The following is a 16,233-nucleotide window of genomic DNA, read 5'->3' as shown; positions in this document are numbered from 1 at the left end:
GGAAACCTCGCCATCGATCTGTTGGGGAATTTGGTTCTCATTGAGGGGGAGAGCAGCAGCACAATGGGCCTGCCTGGCTTTGGGCCTCAGCAGCTTCATTGGTACTGCTTTTTGGAGATGTGTTTGGGGCAAGGATGAGTGCCCCAGGTCCGGTTCTCCTCCGCATCAGCCATTAGAGCTGTGATGGTCCATGGGGCTGCTCCTTCCCCCCACTGGACAGGGGATTTCTTAGAATCCCAGAGAGGGATTTGGAAGTCCCTGGAGGAGGGCAGGGAATCTCAACGCCTGGTGCTGTGCCTGCGTGCTGCTCCTTCCCGTGCAGCTCCAGCAGGGCTGGGCACTGGGACGTGCTGGCTGTGGGATTTCTGCAGCACCCTCCCAGCAGAACGGCAGCACAAGGCAGGCTTTGGCCTCCCCTAACCCGGTTCCTTGATGGGAGGGAGGTCCCAGCTGGGCTGATGGGTCAGGCTGGGAGCAGTCCATCCCGCCCCATTCCCAGATGCTTACAGGGGCTGCTCCTCCCTACCCAGGACTCTTCCAAGGGCACGCTCTGTCAAGGTGCAGAGCATTTTGCTGCCTTACAAAACGCTCTGGCTTAGGGGAAATGGGGCTGTCTCTTTAGGGGGGGCTGGACTGTAGGGGGGGGGGGGGGCAGGTGTTTGGGGGAGCACAAACTTTGCACCCTCTGCCCTGGGCCATTTGTCACAGCCCTTCCCTGGCTCCAGGGGCCACATCCAGGAATGCTGCAGGGCCCTGGCTGTGGGCAGTGGTGCTGCTCCTTCACTCTGTGTCGGTGCTGGTGCTGCTGGCAGGGCCCTGCTTCCTGCAGCCCGGGGGTGGGTGCAGGAGCCCCACGCAGCAAACGGGGCTCAGCACACAGCATGAAGCCCTCAGGCTCAAGCTTTGCTTTTACAAAACCTCCATGAGCAGCCTCCCACCACAACCTTTTTGTTTTTCTCCTTTTGCACAGATGTGATGCTCGGAGATTACGCTGTAGATTAAGGTTTTACTGAATCCTGAGATGAGCGCAGATTCCCAGAAGCAGCTCTGATGTGCAGCCAGATCTCTGCTGGAAGCTTGCTGGGCCGGGTGGGGGAAGGGGCATCACCCACCCTGCAGTGCACAGGAAGGATGGAGCGCAGACCTTCCAGGATGGAGTGCTGAGAGGCAGGAGCAGGTAGGCTGTGCTCTGGGACGGGGGCATGGGGACACATCATAATGGCTTTGCAGAAGGGAATCACAGAATCATTGCAGCTGGAAGAGACCTCCAAGGTACTGAATCCCATTGCCATCCCACCACCACCGTGCCCAATAAGCCGTGACCCTAAGGGCTGCAGCTCTGTAAGGTCCATCTTTTCTGCACGGTGACGTGCCGGGCTCCCAGGCAGCGTGTGCTGTTTCCAGCTGGGACCTTGAGATCCCTGCAGCCCAGTCTGTGCGCACCGAGGTGCTGTCGCCTCGCACAAAAGCCGCTTGTCTGGCAGGAGGGGCGGGCGGAGGTTGCTGCGGTGTCCCCGCACACGCAGCCAGGCGTGCTGATGTGGCACTGCGTTAGGTAGGGCAGCACCTCTGGCTGCAGGATGAGCAGGCGCTTCCTCCTGCGCGGGGAGCCCCGGGCGTGACGTGGCAGCTCGAGGTGAGCCCGGCCGCCCCGCAGCACCTTCCTGCAGCTGCTCTGCTGCCCTGCCCCGCTGGAGGTGATGCTTCCTCCGGAGCGGGACGCCCAGGTACCCTAGGGTGGGCTTTCTCTCCCTGCTTTCCCCTTTCCCTCCTGCTGCTCCCGCTCCCGGCTCTGCCCTGCCACGGGGGTCGGTCTGGGGTTGGCTCTGGGGATGGGGGGAGAGGGGACGGTGGAGTTTCCGTCTCTAGGGGTCTCCATCAGCGGTGGCAATGGGGAAAATAGACCCCCGCTGAAGGTGGCCGGGATAAGGGGATGCAGGGCAGTGCCTTCCCTCTGCTCTCTGCTGACTGCATGGAAGAATGGGCACCGTCCCTACAACACAGATGTGAGCACCAAAGTTTATCGTGCCCTGTGAGCCTGAGGGAGGGAGCACCCAGGGACAGCCCTGGTCCTCAGCAGCCTACTGGGGCTGTGCTTCTGAAAGCAGGCAGCACCTGCTCAGGCAGCTGCCCGGTCACGCTGGGCAGCCAAGTGTAGGCTTTGCTCATGTTTGGTGTGGTTACAGCCCCTGGGCACCGCTGCTCGCCGTGCTGGGCTGTGTGACAGGCTGCTGCCTTTCTGCAGGGCACGTGGTTGGGATGAGCACTTATCCTGACTGTTCCCAGTCTGGAGCTGCGTGTTGCTCTGTGGGGCTTTCTCGACATCTCAGGCTGAATCTTTTCCCCACACCCCAAGGAAAGTGCATCCAGTGCCTTTTTCCAGGTCTCCATGTCTGGGGAGCTGCACGTGCAGGAGCTGCCGAGCTGAGGGCAGGAGGTGTGGGCATCAGACAGCCCCTGTCTGACAGTAACACCTTTTCACCCTCTGTCCCAGGTCACCTTGCTCAGCCATGAACGCCTCTGCACCCAGCAGCCCCCTGAGGCACCCCGAGCCCCAGGACGTGGCTGCCTTCACCCCCATCTCCGTGGTTAGGAGCGTGACAAAGAAGTCTGATGCTCTGCCCGTCATCTCAGTTATTGTCGTCGTCTTCGTCCTCCTGGCCATCTTCATCATTGTCTTGGTGCACTACGGCCCGCAGCTCCGCACCATCCAGATCACCCTTTACCACGAGCCCATGCCGCAGGACCTGGATGATGGGGTGCACCTCATGGACTGGAGGAAGCTGGGCTCCCAGAAGAAGCCCACTCAGCCCGGCCAGTGGGAGCCAGGCAGCGGCCTGGGCTGCCAGTGCTCCTGCAATCACCACCTCCCCTGCGGGAGCATCGAGCCCAACGTCATCGAGGTCACGTACCTGTAGCAAGGTTTGGGCAGGACCCAAAGGACTGTGTCCCGTTGGACTGTTGTGTCAGCCTGAGACGAGCTGGTTCCTGCACACCGGGGTTGTGTCTGCCTCCAGGTGGGCTCACCTATGAGGCTGTGTCACTGCAGCAGCCCGTGGTCAGCCCTGACCTGCAGGCAGCTGTCACCTGGCAGTAACGCTGGTGTTTGATTGCCCCGAGCTGGAGCTGGGAGTGGGTCCGCCTGCGTGGGACAACCTCAGCATCCCTTCTGGTTTTTCTTGCCCTGGTTTCACCCACGCTGCCTGGGAGTGCCCAGGAGAGCTGCCTCACTCCTCTCTGCACCCGGGGAGTGCCGAGGGAGCGCTCAGCCCACTGGCACAAGCTGGGAGTTACATCATTTGGAATTGCTGTACGGATTAAGGACGTTTTCGCATACAGTGTCCTCGTTACTCTGTTTGCGTGGCACAGAAAGGCCTTCTGCCCCATTTCCCCCCCCTCCTGCTGGCTGCAGCGTGGTGCCAGCTGCCATGCCAGCTGCCTGCAGCACGGGGTGTGTGGTGATGGGGTTGGGACAACAGAACGGGGCTTCTCCCCAGTCCTCCGTGTGCTGGATGTCTGTGACCCGGTGGATGCTCCAGCTCCCTTCAGCTCACTCATTTCCAGCTTGTTTTTCTTTAAGGCTAAGTAGTGGTCGGACTTGCTGGAAGATGTTGGTGTTCGTAATAAATGTAATTTATATTTTTGTTGTTGTTTTCTCTTCTGATTTTCTTCCGTGGCAGTGTGTTTCCAGCTCCCCTATGCAGGCAAGGGAATTTTGCTGGGGCTGGAATCATAGAACCATAGGGTTGGGAAATCCCACTTAGCCCAACCAAACCCATGCTGGTGACAGCTTTACAGCACGTCACTCAGTGTGACACCAGCTCCTGAACACCCCCAGGGACGGTGCCTCCACCCCACCCTGTGCAGCCCATCCCAACGCATTGCCACTCTTCCTGAGGCAGAATGTCTCCTCACACCCATCCTGCACCCTGCCAGCTGCAGCTGAAAGCCATCTCCTCTTCTCCCGTTGCTGTTCCCTGGGAAAAGAGGCCGACCCTCCCCTCGCTACTCCTCCTTTCATGCCAACACCCAAAGAATGGTAGCACGGATTTATCTTAACACAGCCATCCTGTTCAAGCCCCAAAGGGCTCACAGCCTTTCAGGGACAGCTCTTCCAGGGATGCCTGTAGGTTGCGGTGGTCCCAGTGGTCTCCCGCAGCACAGGTGAGCACCCAGTGGATGAGCTTTGGAAACCCCTTCGTGCTTTGTGCCGCCTGCGAAGCACTCTCCAGGTTCCCGTGGTTCAAAGCCGGGGATGGCTGTGGTTGAGGCATTGCTAGAGAAACAGCGGGAGCTTTGGTCGCAGCTCCCCCTAAAGGAAAACCCAGTATCTGCAAAGGTAAGATGAAGATCCACTTGCGTATCCACCAGGAGGAAGATAAAAAGGGTAATTATCACTAAGCTCGTCGTTCTGCAGCTGCTCAGGGCTTCGGTCCACATCCATCACTTGTGTGGGAGGAACTGGGGGAACCCCACCTCGTCTAAACGCGCTGCCATCGTTCGGGTATGTCAAGCTGTACAAATAAAACCAACAAAACTGGCAGCACAGCTGCTCGTGGGGCTCACACTCCATCCGGGTGGCACAGTGCACTCAGCTGTAGGGTTTGGGTTGGGTGGTGGGGTGTGGAGCCGGGGGTTGGAGTCTGATCCTTGCGTGTCCCTTCCAGCTTGGGGCATTCTATTAGCTCTTCCAAAGGGATGGAAACAGGGACAATGAAGTCCCAAATCATGACTGGTGGTGTGATGGAGCTTGCTGGGGGGGAGCAGCCACCCCTCTGTTCACCCCACCTCCACCTGCAGATGCCCGCCTGGGCAGCACCTGCATGGGGCTGAGGAGTGCGTCCCCCCTAAGGCACAACGGAGCAGGGAGAGGAGCAAACAGGTCCTGTGTTCCCATGGACATGGGATGAAACCTTGACCATCTCACTGAGGCCAAACCTGGGGACCTCCTCACTCGTGTCCATTCTGAACTCCTCTCTTTTGACTGATGTTATTTTTGAAACTCTTTGCTTGTGATGTTAATTTTCATCATTAGACTTGAAACATCTTTTTTTTCCCTTCTCATTTTCACTCCCTTATGAGATGTGATCAGCGTGCCCTGGTGTGACACGCTCCCCTCCCACAGCACAGGAGCAGCCCGAATCCAGGTGTCAGCACAGCTGCCTGCATCCGAGTCCTGGTGAACATCCATCTTTTGAACTCTCTCTTCGTGAAACTGGACCTGCTGGGAGATTTCAGCACCAAGCAACAGTTGCAGTCGGAAAGCCACGGCAGAGATCAATCCGGTGTGCCCGGGCTGGGTCTGCTCGGTGATGTGCAGCTCTGGGACGGAGGGATGTCCCCGTGGTGGAGCTCTGAGCAGCCAGGCTCTTGCACCAGTGAGTGGCTTCTGCATCTGCTTCAGGCATGAGCAGCATCAGTGCAATGGCGGAGCAGAGCAGGTGCTCATCCTGAGCTGCCCATGGAAGGCAAGAGATGCAGTGTCCCAGGGGGGAAGTCTGGTGCTGTAAGTTGGCCGTGATGATCCTGGAGCACCTGCAGGCTGGACGCCTGCCTGCGAGGGAGCAGGAAGCTCATTCATTTTGAGCACTGAGTCTCACATGGCTGGCGGTGCTCCTGGCTCATGGCCCACTCATCTTTTCTGCATTTGTTTGCGTCACTTTGCTTGCCACACCACAAGACACAGCAGCTCCTGAGGCCGTGCTGACCCCAGCAGGAAGCAGCTCCGTTCCTCCCCACCACCCAAAGCCACCCGGGACCGCGGGACATCCTCTCCTCCCACCGTGGGCATCCTGAGAGCATCCCCACCGACAGCCCACAGCTTTGCCCCCCTTGGCCATGGAGGAAGCCACTGCACAAAGAAGGGAAATGACTTGGCCAAGGTCACCTGGAGCTGGGGCTGAGCCCAGCAGCACGAGTCCCGGTGCCACGGCTGAGCTGCACCTACCCATACACTGCTGTGAGTTTCACGTTGCCAGAAGTCATCCTGGAGATGCCCGGGGGAAAATCAAGCACAGATGCACTCAAAAGCCACGTGGTGGAAAAAAGTGGACACACTGCCCTCAGAATCAATGGAAAAAAGCAGAGGAGTGAGGGTTACAGCTGAGTTCGGACTAATTAGAACAAATGAGGGCAAATCAGAAAGATAACAGTGAGGGGAAGGAGCCCTTAGGGTGATGCAGGAACAGATACCCGTTGTTACCTCGGGGCTTTGCAGAGAGCTTCCTGAATGAAGCATTCCTCCACAGACAAAGAGCAGGATCTCAGTTTGGGATAACAAGCATGTGTGGGTTTGGTGTTGGATCTGGGACTGAGAGCAGGAACCGCATGCTGTACCAAATGCATTTTGCAGGTGAACACAGTCAGTCCCTGCAGGCTGGAGATGAGGAGCACTTCCACACCTCACAGACCCCGTGGCCCATCGCCCCGTGAGCCCCCACCCCGCCGGCATTGTGCCGAGCTGGGCCTCCCTTTTCCTGTAGGTGGGGTTTCCATAGGAAGCTCAGCTGGTTCACCTCCCACCACCGGACACCGCTCCTGGCTGCAGTGGTGGCCGAGCCCACTGCTCCCTGTCGGGATGCTCCAGCCCAGGATGCTCGGCCGCCTGTCCCGGGGTGATGGCAGGGCAATGGACAGCCTCTGGAGCCCCTCTCTCTCTCTCCTCCTTCCCAACTGGTGAGTGGTGATGGGCAAAAAGTGAAGACACGGTGTCTCGGTGCACACCCTGAGGTCCCTGTGGGATGTGGTGGCAGGCGGGTGAGCCCACAGCCACGAGCTGGGCAATGGGCATCCTCGGTGTGCTGCTGCTGCTGGGTCGCTCAGCTCTACAGCTCCGGGCCCTCTGGTGGCTCCTCTTCCTCTCCGCCGATGCACAGGAGGTGGCCACGATCACAGTGCAGTACCGCCTGTTTGAGGAGGTGCCGGAGGGCACCGTGATAGGGACGTTGGCTGAGCATTTTGAGCACGGTGAAAGCGGCGAGATGGGGGAAAACTTCCGTCTGCTGCAGAGCCCTGGGATGTTCCCTCTGCGCGTGGGGAGCGGGGACGGCGAGCTGAGCACGGCCGGGCGCGTGGACAGGGAGCAGCTGTGCCGGCACAGAGAGCCTTGCTGGGTCTCCTTTGACGTGCTGGCCGCTGAGCAACTGGCTCTGATCCACGTGGAGGTCCAAGTGCTGGACATCAACGACCACGCGCCCCGCTTCCCCACGCCGGAGCTGGAGCTGGAGATGTCGGAGAGCGCATCGCTGCAGATGCGCATCCCGCTGGACCGAGCGCAGGACGCCGACGCCGGCCCCAACGCGCACTGCTCCTATGCGCTGTCCCCCAGCGAACACTTTGCGCTGGATATCATCTCTGGCTCTGATGGCACAAAGCACGCCGAGCTCGTCGTGGTTAAAGAAGTGGACCGGGAGCTGCACTCCTCCTTCGACCTGGTGCTGACGGCTGCTGACCACGGGGAGCCACCTCGGTCAGCTACTGCTTTGATCAAAGTCATCGTCCTCGATTCTAACGACAACAGCCCCGTGTTTGCAGAGAGCTCGCTGGTGGTTGAGGTTCGGGAGGATGCTCCGCCCGGGATGCTGCTGGTGACAGTTATGGCCACTGATCCCGACCAGGGACCCAACGGAGAGATCGAGTACAGCCTCAGCAAGCATGCACCCCCAGAGGTGCTGAGCACCTTTGGCATCGATGCCCGCACGGGCAGCGTGGTCCTGAGGCGCCCACTGGACTACGAGGAGACCCATAGCTATGAGCTGGACGTGCAGGCCAGGGACCTGGGAGCCAACCCCATCCCAGCACACTGCAAAGTGCTGGTCCGGGTGCTGGATGTCAATGACAATGCTCCTGATGTCCGTGTCACCTGGGCGGCGCGGGCACCTGTGCTGTCTGAGGCCGTCCCCAAAGACAGCTTTGTGGCTCTGGTGACGGTCAGCGACCCTGATTCAGGGAACAACGGGCGCGTGCACTGCTCCCTCAGCCCAGGGGACAAGCACTTCAGGCTGAAGCAGACCAACAGCCACAGCTACCTGCTGATGACCAACACTGCACTGGACCGGGAGCTGCGCGCTGAGTACAATCTGACACTGGTGGCACGGGACCGCGGCGAGCACTCCCTGGTGGTGTGGAAGCACCTCACCATCTGCATCAGCGACATCAACGACAACGCTCCCTCCTTCGAGAGGTCCTCCTATGAGCATGCTGTGGAGGAGAATGGTGATGTGCCTGCCTTGCTGCTTACCGTCCACGCCACCGATCCTGACCTGGGCTTCAACGGGAAGGTCACCTACAGCATCCAGGACTCCGCATTGTCAGGCCTGGTGTCCATTGACCCCACCAACGGGGACATAGTTGCCCTTCAAGCTTTTGATCACGAGCAGATGAGCAGTCTGGAGTTCCTGGTGACTGCAGAGGACGGTGGTCACCCTATGTTGACCTCCAACGTGTCCGTCCGGCTGGAGGTGCTGGACCGCAATGACAATGCGCCCGTGGTCACTGAGCCGCCGCTGGTGGGGGGCATGGCCACGCTGTCCGTGCTGGTGGGTGCAGAGACGGGCTGCGTCTGGGTGACCTCTGGCAACGGGAGTGCCATGGGTGCAGCGTTGGCCAACGTGTCATGCTCTGAAACTCCCCTGCTTTTCACCATCGTGGCCAGGGATGGAGACTCCGGCCGCAACGGGGCTCTGCATTATGACATCGTGGGTGGGGACGGGGCTGGGGTGGTGGTGCTGGACCCGCACTCGGGACAGGCTTTCCTCAATGCCAGCAACGCCAGCAGGCTGGCGGGCACCCAGCGAGACTTGGCCGTCCGCGTCAGTGATGGTGGGGATGAACCCCTGCACACACAGGCCTGCGTGCGTTTGCTCTTCCGACGCCACGGGGCCTTCTCCAAAATGTCGGCTGGGGGGCAAGGCTGGCTAAGCCCACCTGTGGTGGCCGCCATCTGCCTGGCCGCGCTCCTGGGCAGCTGCCTGCTCCTTTCGGCCCTCACTTTGTCCTTGCGCAAGAAGGAGAAGAAGGATGGCATGGCCTACAACTGCCGGGAGGCAGAGGATGCCCGCAGGCAGCTGCAGCTGAAGAAGCCACCCCGGCAGATCCAGAAGGCCGACATCCACCTGGTGCCCACACCACGGGGCCGGCCCTGGGGGGCTGAGCCCCAACAGCCCGGCGTGGAGGGCCCCCCACAGCCTCCCCCCCTCCTCACCCCCACCCTCTACCGGACCCTGAGGAACCAGAGGGCCTCCGAGGACTTGGATGAGGAGCAGGGGATGTTCACCCTTCCCGTTGTGCAGCGCCGGCCCTGCCCATCCCACAGACCAAAAAACAGCCCCACGGATGTGGTGGGGAAACTACCAGCTGAGGAGCCCCCACTGTCCGCCCCGCAGCCCCGGCCGCCCCAGCACATCCTGCGCAGCTTGGTGCGGCTGTCACTGGTGGCCCTGGCGGAGCAGAGCCCCAACGGGGAATTCGCCATGGAGTCGGCCCCCGTGCAGGTAGGAGACCCCCAAACCACGCCCAGGACTTGGGGTGGGATCGTGGAGCTCAGGGACGGAAGGGTGGCAGGGTCTGAGGGCGTCCCCGGGACACGTGGGGAGCTGGGGTCTGGATGGGGGGTGGGAACCCCTCTTCCAGGGAGGGGACATCATGCCGGTGCTGGGGCCAGGCGGGCTCCGAGGGGCCTTGTTTTGCCCAACGTGGGGATGCTGAGCCATCTGCAGGAGGAGGAAGCGCTATGAAAAGGTGGTGTGGCTCGGAGAGGACGTCCGGGCAGGAAGCAGCTTGTGCAGTGTTTGCAGGGGCTCAACGTGCTCTTCCTGCCTTACAGCAAATCTCCCAGCTGCTGTCTCTGCTGCACCAGGGCCAGTTCCAGCCCAAAACAAACCACAGGGGAAACAAGTACACGGCCAAGAACGGCAGCAGGTAAGGTCTACTCACACCTCCCTGCAGGTCCTCCTCCCCAGGGGATGCTCCTCTGCTCCCACCTCCACACAAACTCACTCAGATCCCTCCTAGGAATGCTCTTTGTCTCCTCCCTGGGGCACCTTTGGCAGCTCCTTCCGTATTCACCTGAGCTCCCCATGGCCATGAGCCATATGCCCACCATTGCTGGGGAAACATCAGTGTGATGGGAGGTTGAGGAGAGAGGGTCTCAGCCCTGGAGGCAGCAGCACCGGGATGAAGGGATGAGACCTCTCACTGCTCTAGGTGCACGCTGATGTTGGTTCAGGGCATCTCCTCCTGCACCAGGAGGTTGGGAGGCACTGCTAGAAGATACAGGAAGGTCTGAGATATCTCAGCTGTGTGCTGGAGACTTGCCCAGAGGCACACTTTGCACTGTTCCCATTAAATTAGGCTGTTGACAGCTCTAGATGAAAGCTCCTGAGGGTACCAGGTCTTCATCTCCACATCCCCACATCCCCCCGTCCCCATTTCCCAGGCCATGAGCAGACACCTGGCCTTTTTCCATCCCATCACCAGCTCCATCTGCTGAACTTGGCGAGGGATGGAGGTCTCCTCTGGGCAGGACTGGGCTTGTGTGCTCCTCGCCTGGTCCTGCGCATGGGCAGCTCCTCCAAACTCACATTGCACAGCACTCAGCTGGAGCCCAGTTGTCAAGGGATCTATGGCACTTCTGATCCCCATTCTTCTGCTCACGTTCTCTCAAGTAGAACAGATTAAGACGACTGCAGAAGTGGCATTTCTGAAGACACACACGGGCCCATCTGAAGGGCCATTTGCAGACGACTGGGGTGCACAGAGCCGTGAGGTGAAGGGCAGCTGGAGAACGACGCCCTCAACCCATTTCTTGGCAGTTTTATGGGGGATTGGGAAAACCACCTTCAAAATAATAAGCACGGCAGAAGTGACTTGGGTGTCTGGGCCTTTGCAGGGCAGCGGGGCTGGATGCTGACTGCCTGAGCACGAAGGACAGCGGGCACGGAGAGAGCGAGGCTGAGGACCGTGACTCGGAGAGCGGCTTCGAGCTGTCGGTGCAGCAGTTGGTGGGAGAGGAGCTGGAGACCCTGCTGGAGCCACAGGCGGGTGAGGCGGCCGTGCTGCGTGCGCTGGGGCTGGGGTACAGCAGTGGGATGTCCCACACAACGTGCTAACCCCAGCAGGAAGCTGATAGTGGCTGGGCTGTATGCGCAGGGAGGCGGTGGAGCCATTCCTGGAATGTGGTTTAGAGGTGTGGTGGCGATGGGTTCGTGGTTGGACTCGATCTCGCTGGTCTTTCCAACCTTAAGGATTCTGATTCTAGGGCAGGGGACAGCTCATCCCACAGAGCTGGTGCATGGGCCATCCTACGCTGCTGCTGCTGCAGCATTTGACACCAGAGACTTGCTAAGCTCCATGCTGGATTTGTCCTTGTGTCTGATAGTCCTTGGTAGACTTTTCTCACCCATAGATCTGCCTGCTCTGATTTGTGAGGTTGGCCTCTGCTGTAGCATTGGGGTGAAGTCCAGCTTAGCTGCATGCTAAGCTAACACTCTGCTTCCCATGCTGGCCTGAGACCTCTGTTTTATGGTCTTCTGGTCCATGCAGAGAGAGAAAGGTGAAGAGCTGTGCCCCTTGTGATCTTCTAGACCCCCTGAGCCCCCCCAGGTCTCTCCTTCCCACCAGGCTGAACAGATCCACTCTCATCTCCTGTTACCATCCCGGTTATTTCCTTCTACATTCTTAGCATTTTATTAAAGTATTTGTTGAGATATGGTGACCAGGACCGTGTGCAGTGTTTAGGATTCATCTGTCTTGGTGGTGTAGGGAGGTTTTTCAGTTGTTCTGCATTCCTTTGCTGCCCAGGCTGCACACTGAGCTGTCACTGAACATGGTGGCCCCCAGATCCCTCCAGTGCATGGTGGGAATCACCAACACACGATGTGTGGGTCCCCATGTTTGTTAGCCAGGGGGCAGAGAAGCCCACCAGCTATTTTTCGCTCGTGTCACTGGGGTTTAGGTCCTTCAACTCCTTGCTAAAGGGACTCAGCTCTAACACAGCCACTGCTCTGCATCGTTTAGCCCAATGGGGAACAGCACAGATCTCAGACTGCTGGGACTCCATTCTAATGACTCCTTCTGGGGTAGATTTACTCCTCCCCTTGCTTCCTCTCTTTTAACATCCCTTAGTTCCTAACACAACCTGGCTGTTTATTTAGGTTCAGCTCAGGTCCTCTGCAAGCTCAGCTGTCCTCTGTCAGGCAGGACTCATCATCTACCTCCTTCTGAGACACCAACACATTTAGAAAACACAATCTTGCAAATGCCGTGTCAGTTCCTGTGTGTTTAACAGGTACTCAGCTATTAGCTCGTATATAATGATTCCTATGAATCTGCCCAGACTAGATTCACCTTTGTGAGTTTAAAAGCTCACGTCATCATTTCTACCTTCTGCTCCTCTGATATTGTATTTATTTGAAGCAGTAGTTAATGAACAACAGCTAATAAACTGAGCAATTTCATATCTGAGTTCCTCCAGCACTCTGGGGTGGATACCATCTGGGCCTGACATTTTCTACATGTTCCTTTTATTGATTTGTTCCAAATCTCTCCTACTGGCATTTCCATTTGAAAGAGTTAGTCTGACTCACGTCCTGCAGCAGAAATTGCTTTGTGGAGCCTCTGTGCTCCTCCACAGCGAGCGCAGCGATGAAGAATTCATTGAATTTTGCTGCGGCGGCCTCACCTCCTCCTCACAGCACAGTCAGATCTTGGGCTCTAACAGCTCTCCATGCCCAGTGATCAGAACAAGGTTATTTGGTGCTCCTCAGCAATGCTTATGGCTTGCCACGTTTTGGTTTTGCTAGGCTTATAGCACTGGTTTTTATATTCTCCGTGCCACCTGCAAGTGGGTGAATTAAGTTGGGGAGTGACTGCAAACTGCTTTAATTTAAGTAGTCCGTACTATGGCCAGGCATACCCCAAGAGGCACACCTCCCATACTTCTGGGAGTTGGTAAGAAAAAACCCTTCTAATAAATCCCTTGAATTTCACAGTAAATACCAGTGGAGCATGCTGAGTCCGTGCTGGTGCCTTCCTGCTCATGTTGTAGTGCTGGACGTGACAAAAGAAGCAGTGGTGAAAAATAATCCTAACCCTGAGCCCAGGCTTCCCAAAAAGGCAACGAGGCGCAGACAACAGAGCCACTGGACTCCTTCCTTCTCTCCCAAACACAAACAGAAGTAGGTCTGCATCCTGAAAGAGAGAGGAAGGAAGCAGTGCTTGAGCTCAGAAGTATCCTAACAGCTGGCTGAGGCTGTCTGGGCCTTTGTGTTACTCACAGTGGGGGAAAAACTGCAGCAGTGATCTGGCCCAGCCAGCTATTGGGTTGTTTACACTGTAAAGCAGCCAGCCCTCACCTGAGCTCTTCACGCTCAGAGCAGCATAGCAGCACCTATCCCCTACCAGCAAAACAGAGCACCGGTGGCTGGCAAGAGATGCATCTTTATTGATTATAAAACAAAACACTGTTAAAATAAGGCAGAAAGGTTATCAGTCAGATTCAACATACCTAGCTGTAAGATTTCATGGTTGCAGGGGCCAGAACAATCAGCCCACTGAGTCTCGGCTCTCCCTGCAGAGAGCAGACTGCTCTGCTCCAGGGCTGAAGCACAATACTCAGTGAGCACAGTGGTTGCACAGACTGAGGAGGACAGAAGTGTGGCTGTTTTAAAGCAAAGGCATGGGGCTTCAGCATGCCTGGGGGAGCTCTTGAGGAACAGTCACTATAACGAAAAGAAAATGCTGGGACTGCTGAAAGAAAGCTTCAGAGTTAAGCTATGTGACAGAACTTTGAGGTTTCCCCTGAAACAAAACGTAAGCCATGCATCTGTCGTCTTCTCCTCACTAAGTTTTGAATCCCAGCTCCGCCTCACCCCATGTACACTGAGGCACAATTCTGCCTCAGAGAAAAGGGGTAGCCACACAGCTGGCTGAGGAAGACTTGTCTTTGTCTTGGCTTTTGTCTCGGGCTCCAGCAGGTCATTATTTTCTAGAAATAGCACAAGCACATGAGAACGGGGACCCTCCTTTGCATAATTCTTATGACACCAACTCTTCCCCTCTGATTGAGGCTGCTGTGGTTCATGTTTTTGTTAGACACCAGTTGTTTTGCTGCTCTCTGACTCAGGGTCTGCCACAAACCTGCCTGTCCCTTCACACCTTCCAGCAGCTCTAGGTTCTGCTTAGGAAATGGATCAGAGCAGGGCTGGAGAGTGGCTTCAGTGTACCGCATCAGTCTGTTTATCAACTGCAAAGCTCTACCTTAAAAATAAGAACCCGCTTCCTTTCCTGCTGCCTGGTGAGGAAGATATCCCGGGCTCGCACTGCTGTGAGGTGCTTCCTTTAAATTCCAGTATATGTTTATTCTCGGACACTTGAAATCATTTCTTCTTTTGCCAACACTATTTTAAGCACAGAGATTTCCTTTGTTGGTGCTTAACTCATCAAAATAATGGCAGGTTGCAGTCAGATCCCCAGTGAGCATTTGCTTCCTCAGGCTAAGCAACCCTACCTCTGGGGTCTCCATCTTGTAAGCTCAGGCTCGCTCTTGTTTCATCTCAACAGTATTTCTCTGCACTTCTGTCATTTTAGATCCTCTTTCTTAGGGATGGATAATCAGATTTGCATGTAATACTCCTAATCAGGTTTTGCCAGACCTAATAACAATGCCACGGATATGTCTTTATGCCAACAGGGAATACCTTGACCAACACATTGCATGATTTTATTTGCCCATTTCAGGGCAGAATCACATTACTGGTACATCAGTGAGCCCGCAGCCAACGCCCACACCAGGCTCCCACTGCTGCTCGTCTGTTTCCAATTGATGAACAGCTACTTTAGAGCTCAATATTTTGTTACTAGTCTTCAACCAGCCAGCTGTGCATTTCATAATCCATAATTTCATTCCACTTCTGTTTATTACTGTTTCTGCAATAACCCATTTCTTTTTGGTCTCAACCTGACGACTCAGCAGCAAATCCCTACTCCAGAGTGACCAAGAAGGGAAGTCCACCAGTGACTTTTTTCTGTTTGATATTTTCCCCCTGGAAGTTTTTCCCCTTTAGTCCTAAACCTTCACTTTCTTTTGCTTTGCCCACAGTTCAGTGAAGTGCCACTAGCAACCACAACAAATGGGAATGCAAAGTGAACCTCACGGTTATTCATAACACAGGAGATGAAAAACAATTCCAGTTTGTTTTTTGAGGCTGTCGGTTTGAGTGCTGCTGCTGGTAGCTCAGCTCTACGTTTGCTTACTGTCAGTCTTCCAAGATTCCATGTCAGGAAGTCTCCTCGTTTCTCGTCTTTGCTCCTTTGGTCTCCTCCACCTCATGCCTCACCACCAGTTGTTGCTTTCCCTCCCTCCAGAGCTGGCCCTCAAGAGGCTGACGGCTGACCCAGCATGGGTGGCACGGCTCTCCCTGCCAGCCACTGGAAATTACAAGGACAACGTCTTCTCCCCTGGCTCCCTGCATTCACCACAGGACGAGGAAGCTGTGGGGCTGGAGAAACCACGGACCTTTGAGACCTTTGGGAAAGGCACCGGGTCTGACTCGAACGCTGCTGGGACAAGACTGGCCAGCACCTTCCTCTCAGAAATGAGCACCCTCTTTGAAATGATCCTGTCCCAGAAGGTCCAAGCACACAACGAAACAGGCTCGGGGCTCCTGCGGCAGCTGTCAGCACGTGGGAAGAGCCTTGGACTGGAAGACAGTGCCCCCGTTCTGTAGGCAGCTTGCCAGCTGTGACAAGGAGACAAGAGTCAAACAAAGCTTTCTCCATTTGGGTGCACACGTGTTTTAAGAGGTCTGGAGCATCATTCATGTCTACACTGATCATGATAGGCATATATCTTCCTTTGCCTCACCCCATCAGATTTCTCCACGACTGATTTCACTGTGTTTAGCTCCCTACCCCATGCCTGCTCCCGCTTCTTCTCTTCTTTCACCCTCATCTTTCACCCTACGATCACACACAGCTCACACAACAGCAGGAGAGCCCTCTCCTCCCAGGGCAGGCAGATTGAGTGAGGGGGCTTTGTCAGATCACACCCAGGAATGACACAGATATGTCCGTGTGACTACAGCCTGTGCAGCACCGAAGATAAACTAGTATGGTCATGGACTTGCAACACACTGCAGAGTTAGGATCCATGATCTCAGTTCTTATTTAAATATATATATATATATTTTCTAACACTATATCTCTGCAACAAGGTCCAATATAGCTGAGACGATG

The 16,233-nt window shown here is 56.4% G+C and overlaps 2 protein-coding genes across 2 annotated transcripts; both read left to right on the top strand.

Moving 5' to 3' along the window:
- Window positions 1-1,447: 1,447 nt before the first annotated feature.
- Window positions 1,448-2,918, top strand: SMIM33 (small integral membrane protein 33). The gene is made up of 2 exons (XM_065734956.1): window positions 1,448-1,727; window positions 2,495-2,918. The coding sequence occupies exon 2, from the start codon at window positions 2,511-2,513 to the stop codon at window positions 2,916-2,918; it is 408 nt and encodes a 135-aa protein (XP_065591028.1). The 5' UTR covers window positions 1,448-1,727; window positions 2,495-2,510.
- Window positions 2,919-6,551: 3,633 nt separating this feature from the next.
- Window positions 6,552-16,181, top strand: PCDH12 (protocadherin 12). The gene is made up of 4 exons (XM_065734437.1): window positions 6,552-9,491; window positions 9,824-9,918; window positions 10,889-11,040; window positions 15,364-16,181. The coding sequence occupies exons 1-4, from the start codon at window positions 6,741-6,743 to the stop codon at window positions 15,723-15,725; spliced, it is 3,360 nt and encodes a 1,119-aa protein (XP_065590509.1). The 5' UTR covers window positions 6,552-6,740; the 3' UTR covers window positions 15,726-16,181.
- Window positions 16,182-16,233: the final 52 nt, after the last annotated feature.

This window comes from Cyrtonyx montezumae, unplaced genomic scaffold, assembly GCF_038088225.1.
Source record: "Cyrtonyx montezumae isolate F1298 unplaced genomic scaffold, pur_monq_1.0 scaffold_18, whole genome shotgun sequence".
Classification (NCBI taxonomy): domain Eukaryota; kingdom Metazoa; phylum Chordata; class Aves; order Galliformes; family Odontophoridae; genus Cyrtonyx; species Cyrtonyx montezumae.
This window is presented reverse-complemented; position numbering and strand designations above follow the sequence as displayed.

What these genes read in the sequence shown, in the direction of transcription:
- SMIM33 (XM_065734956.1), top strand. Translation starts at nt 2,511, where the DNA reads ATGAACGCCTCTGCACCCAGCAGCCCCCTGAGGCACCCCGAGCCCCAG.
- PCDH12 (XM_065734437.1), top strand. Translation starts at nt 6,741, where the DNA reads ATGTGGTGGCAGGCGGGTGAGCCCACAGCCACGAGCTGGGCAATGGGC. An exon ending in TGGAGTCGGCCCCCGTGCAG is followed by an intron (nt 9,492 to 9,823) that starts GTAGGAGACCCC and finishes CCTGCCTTACAG; the next exon opens with CAAATCTCCCAGCTGCTGTC. An exon ending in CCTGCTGGAGCCACAGGCGG is followed by an intron (nt 11,041 to 15,363) that starts GTGAGGCGGCCG and finishes CCCTCCCTCCAG; the next exon opens with AGCTGGCCCTCAAGAGGCTG.